Source organism: Fragaria vesca, linkage group LG6 (assembly GCF_000184155.1).
Source record: "Fragaria vesca subsp. vesca linkage group LG6, FraVesHawaii_1.0, whole genome shotgun sequence".
In the NCBI taxonomy this organism is placed as follows: Eukaryota; Viridiplantae; Streptophyta; class Magnoliopsida; order Rosales; family Rosaceae; genus Fragaria; species Fragaria vesca.
The window spans coordinates 14,400,118-14,405,118 of NC_020496.1; the positions used below are offsets into that span (position 1 = coordinate 14,400,118).

Genomic DNA, 5,001 nt, shown 5'->3' on the forward strand with positions numbered 1-5,001 from the left:
CTAAAGCTGCACCTGAAGGAACATACTTCATCCAAACGCAAGAATTATCTAACTTATGACTAAGATTCGTGATGACATTTGCCACAAAGTTTGTTTCTCTGAATACATCTTTGATTGTTTGAAGCTTATAAACTCGAAGGAGCTTTAAAAAGTCTTGATATCTTAGCAAAACTTGAGAATTCTTCAAGGAGGTGCAGACATATGAGATTAAAAGAAGTGCTCCAATAGTACGTATCAACTGGTAATAATAGAGAAAAAACAATTGGGTAAATCATCAAGAAAATTCCAAGAAAAAAAAATTCAACCGTAGAAATACCAATTGATACAAAATTTTATATACGTAACAAAAGAGGTTATAAGTTCCACTCCATTAATCATTTTTAGTAGATAAAAATAACAACCATGAGTTCCCTTTAAAAAAAAATATCGTCATTCGTCAGCACAGAACTACACTTGAGGGAGGATAAAAGAGCTAACACACTTCAGTCAGTTTGATCTCAAGAAAACCCTACTCACCCAAAATTCCAATGTTCAACAACAACAGCATGTCAATCTCAGTCTCCGATGAAGAATCCGACGAGCTCGGCCGGATGCGCGTCCGAGTTCGCCGGAAGCGCAAGAAACTCGGCCACCGATTCAAGAACGAGTTCGTTCGCCGAGTGGTGAGGAATCTGGTCAAGTACTGGGCCCTTCTGATTTTTGTGCCCGCCATTTGTTTGCTTTTGTATGAGGCCTGGAGCATCGGCTGGAGATCCACTTCGCCGGTGAGTAAGTCGGAGAAGTCGAGTTTGGTGAACAATGCGAGCACGGAGAAGAAATCCGAAGCCAATTTGAATCGGCTTGATCCTACCACTCGGATTATTCATGGCATTAGGCAACGTAAGTTCCTTCTTCTTTGTTGTTGAGTGTTTGATTTCGATAATCTCCGAAGCCAATATGAAAATGATGGCGAGTTTTGCTCTCAGAATTTGATTCCGTAGCGTTTTTGATTCAGTTTCTAAGGTTCAGTTATGTAGACTAAGATGGTGATTTTAACTTGAATTGGAATGTTAGAGAATTTTGATGTGTGACAGGAGTTTAATTCCCAGGTTGCTTGCCGATTTTACCTCCTGAAGAACTTGAGCATTTGGAGGTGCCTTTGCGCAAAGATTCCAGTAGCACTGTTAAGAAATTGGTATACAGAACTGAGAATGATGACCCTCTGTTGTTGTTAGGAGGGTACAACAGCATGTCCGAAGAGCACATGGACGTGACGAGATTTAATATGTTCACTGGGAATCAAACTCTAGATCAGAGAGGTGAAATGTTTAAGGTTATAAGCTACATCTTTTATCTTAATTTCTAGGGCTAGTTTATTGTTTATAAGATCACAAGTCGACAGAAAAGTAATTGCGTAGGATGTGATGTCAGTGTTGTAGAAGAGGCAGTGTTCATAGTCTTATAAATTTGTGACTCACAGGTAAATGAAACTGTTACCATGAACTGTGGTTTCTACAGTGAAATTGGTGGGTTTAAGATCTCAAATGAAGACAAGAAATACATGCAAAGCTGTGACATTGTAGTCTCCACTTGTGCATTTGGTGGTGGAGATGATCTTTATCAACCGATTGGAATGTCAGAGGCATCCCTTCGGAAGGTTATTATCTTTTTCCCCATGCATCACTTATTAGCTGTACAAGTTCAGTACTTATGTAAAGCTCAATTTGTGCAGGTTTGCTATGTTGCCTTTTGGGATGAAGTTACTGTCAGTACTCAGGAATCAGCTGAACATAAAATTGGTGAGGATGGATTTATTGGGAAATGGCGCATTGTGGTTGTAAGGGATCTGCCTTTTGCGGACCAAAGGCTAAATGGAAAAATCCCAAAAGTAACAAGTTTTTGCCTCACTTAATTCATCATATTTTCTATTATTCATTTTGTATTTGAATAACTGTTACTTGCATTGTATCTTGATCTATACTTTGAGCCAATGTGTGATCACAATTTCTAAGGGCTATGGTCATATCATATAATTTTTCTGTATAGTTCTGTTTGATGTAGTCACATCAATTATGTGCATTGGTTCAGAAGTATGTTGAGCACTTGACAGGCTGAGAGTATTTCATGTAATCAGTTTAATCTGAGTATCAGATTTTCAATTGTTCTATTTTAATTGCTAGTTGAAATCATACTTATGGGTGTGAATATCTCTCTGATACTTTATTTTGTCTGGTTTTAGATGTTGGCACATCGTCTTTTTCCTCATTCAAAGTATTCCATTTGGGTAGATTCAAAGTCCCAATTTAGGAGGGACCCTTTAGGTGTTCTGGAAGCCCTTCTTTGGCGTACCAATTCTGTACTTGCGATCTCAGAACATGGAGCCCGCAGTAGCATTTATGATGAGGCAAAGGCTGTTGTCCACAAAAACAAGGCAAAACCGGAAGAAGTTGAGGTGCAGTTGGCTCAGTACCGTCATGATGGATTGCCAGAAGACAAGAGGTTCAATGGAAAGAAAGGTATGTTTCTTTTTTTTATTACTTGTTCTAACATAATCTCTAGATTGGCATGTGGACATCTATGATGCATCATCATTGGAAAGTTATTATGCATCTCTGTTGACTGTGTTATTTTTGAAGTTGCAGTAGTTTAATCTACCTTAGTTGCGGAATAGTAAAGAGTATTCGCTATCGGGTTTTTGTTAATGATGTTATTTTGAGGGAAAAACGAGAAACCTCTTATTTATTCAAGTTTTGTTTATCAGTCCTCACCTCTATTTTTGTTCTTATTAGCCCTTTCCAATAGCTGACACTAAAGAAATTATAATAACTACCTTCATGTGAAAATCAAAAGAAAAAAAAACCTGCAGAACAATCTATAAGCCTGTGACCTTGTTGTCTTGTTTTTTATTACTATGCTCAATCCCTGCATTGTTGACCTGTGCAGCCCTTGCTGAAGCATCTGTTATCGTGAGGGAGCATACCCCGTTGACTAATATGTTTATGTGCCTCTGGTTCAATGAGGTAGTTCGTTTCACTTCTCGCGATCAACTCAGTTTCCCATATGTACTGTGGAGGTTGAAAGTACTCAAGAACATCAACATGTTCCCTGTGTGCACCCGCAAAGATCTTGTTAATAGTATGGGCCACATACGCAAGGCTAAGCCTCTGAAAATTTGACTCTTGGGTAGACTGGTGGTGCTTCTACTTCTCCTGGATTTGTTCTGGGAACTCGGTCAGTACTAAATTCCTTCATTCATTTGTAACTTCAATTGTCCACTTCTATATCTTAGCTTGAAAAGGTATGATTATACATAGGTTTTGTAATTTTATTCTCTCATTCTATGTATTTATTCCCATAGTTTTTATCAAAGGAATATTGGTTATCCTGCTTACGCTCTGTGTACTTTCAATTAGTCTGCTTCCATACTTAGGTAAGAAAAAGCAAGATTAGCTAGGTTTAGAAACTAAATGTTGACAGGGTCTTTAACCTAGACGGTGGATCTGCATGTAAGCGTTGATGGGTTTCACTTTGGCGGGTACGGGCTGCGGCTTGTGAAGGAGAGTGGATATCTCTATTGGTTGAAGTTGAGAGGATTGGACGGAGCTAGAGTCCTTTTTTGCCGACGTCTTGTTGGCATTCTGATTGAGTTCTTGATTCTTTTTTATAAGAATTGATTCACCTTAGCAATGACTTGGGGCGTAGCGGATCTTGTGTTGCTACGATTATTATGGTTTGGCAATCGGTGCAGCTTGCATCTGCCCGACCCAGAATTTGGTTACTATCTTGAACTTTATAGGTGTAATTCAAGCGGTTTATGGATGAGCAAGTGGTAATCTTAGTTAAATAGTGTCGGTGAACGGAATCTGTTAAATATTTGGTCACCAGAATATGGGGTTCTGCTGGATACCACAATTGAATGTAGGTGAACGAATGGCTAGTAAGGTCGAGGCCTAAACTGTTTTGTAATTATTATTATTTTTTTGATCAAATAGATTAATCAAAATGGAAGAAAAGTATATCAAGGATACAAAAGGAGAGCCAAAATTGGCTTTCAGAGCTGACAGTGTAGTATAATACTTGAAGCTGCTGGAGTTGTGAAAGACTAGTGCAAGGTATAATTTATAAACTGATAGAGCTGTGGAACTAGTGGAAGATTGGTGCAAGAGAGCGATCTTTTACAGAGTTAGAAAACATAGAGAATTTACAGATCAGAAGCGATTAGAAATGAGTGTTGGAGAATTTGTTGAGCCATGGCCTTGGGATTCCACATGCTGCTCAGAGTGCTGGGATAAGATGTTGCTATACTTGGAAGGACTGGCATTTGGTGTGAAGGAGTACCCAGAATACAAGGCATTCGCAACTCTGATGTTCTTTTGTGATGATTGGCTTAGTACGTATCATGACAATTCATATGCATAAAGACTCCAAAATTTACTCAGAAGACTTGGCGCTGCAGTCGGGTTGGAGGAGGTTGTTTTCTTCGACCTCCGAGCTTTCTTCCAGGTTGTGCCTGTGTTGGAGGTTGGAGACGATGCTAAGTTTGGGGCTTTGAGAGTGAAGACTAAATCAACCGGTCATATGATTAGATTTTTTTTATTTTTTAGATATTACGAGCACACGTAATAATCTAGAAATATAAAATAATTTCGCCTATTTCGATGTGACACCCCAATTGTTGTTATATTTAATCTGTGATGTTTGGATATTTTCTTGAAAAATACGTGCCAGCAGCCATGGATGTTCCTCTTTTAACCTGAAACAATTGAAAGAAGCGCACACACGTTAATGGAGTCGTATCAAGTTTACACGCACTCTGCTCAGTGCCGCAATTTAGGAGAAGAAGAAGAAGAAGCAAGAGCCAGCCGTGTTGTTGACCTGGTTAGTTGTATTTCTTGTCAGCTAAGTTAACTCTACACACACTACTACCTTGTCCTTTTCATATTCCCTAATCCCTTTGCCAATATGTTGGTTTGTCTAAGCATGATGGCAAACGGATAACAAAGCAGCATGATGGCTACTTAT

The 5,001-nt window shown here is 38.9% G+C and overlaps 1 protein-coding gene across 1 annotated transcript; it reads left to right on the top strand.

Moving 5' to 3' along the window:
* Positions 1–527: 527 nt before the first annotated feature.
* Positions 528–3,584, top strand: LOC101309462. The gene is made up of 6 exons (XM_004303070.1): positions 528–879; positions 1,089–1,312; positions 1,460–1,636; positions 1,712–1,867; positions 2,219–2,495; positions 2,923–3,584. The coding sequence occupies exons 1-6, from the start codon at positions 528–530 to the stop codon at positions 3,153–3,155; spliced, it is 1,419 nt and encodes a 472-aa protein (XP_004303118.1). The 3' UTR covers positions 3,156–3,584.
* Positions 3,585–5,001: the final 1,417 nt, after the last annotated feature.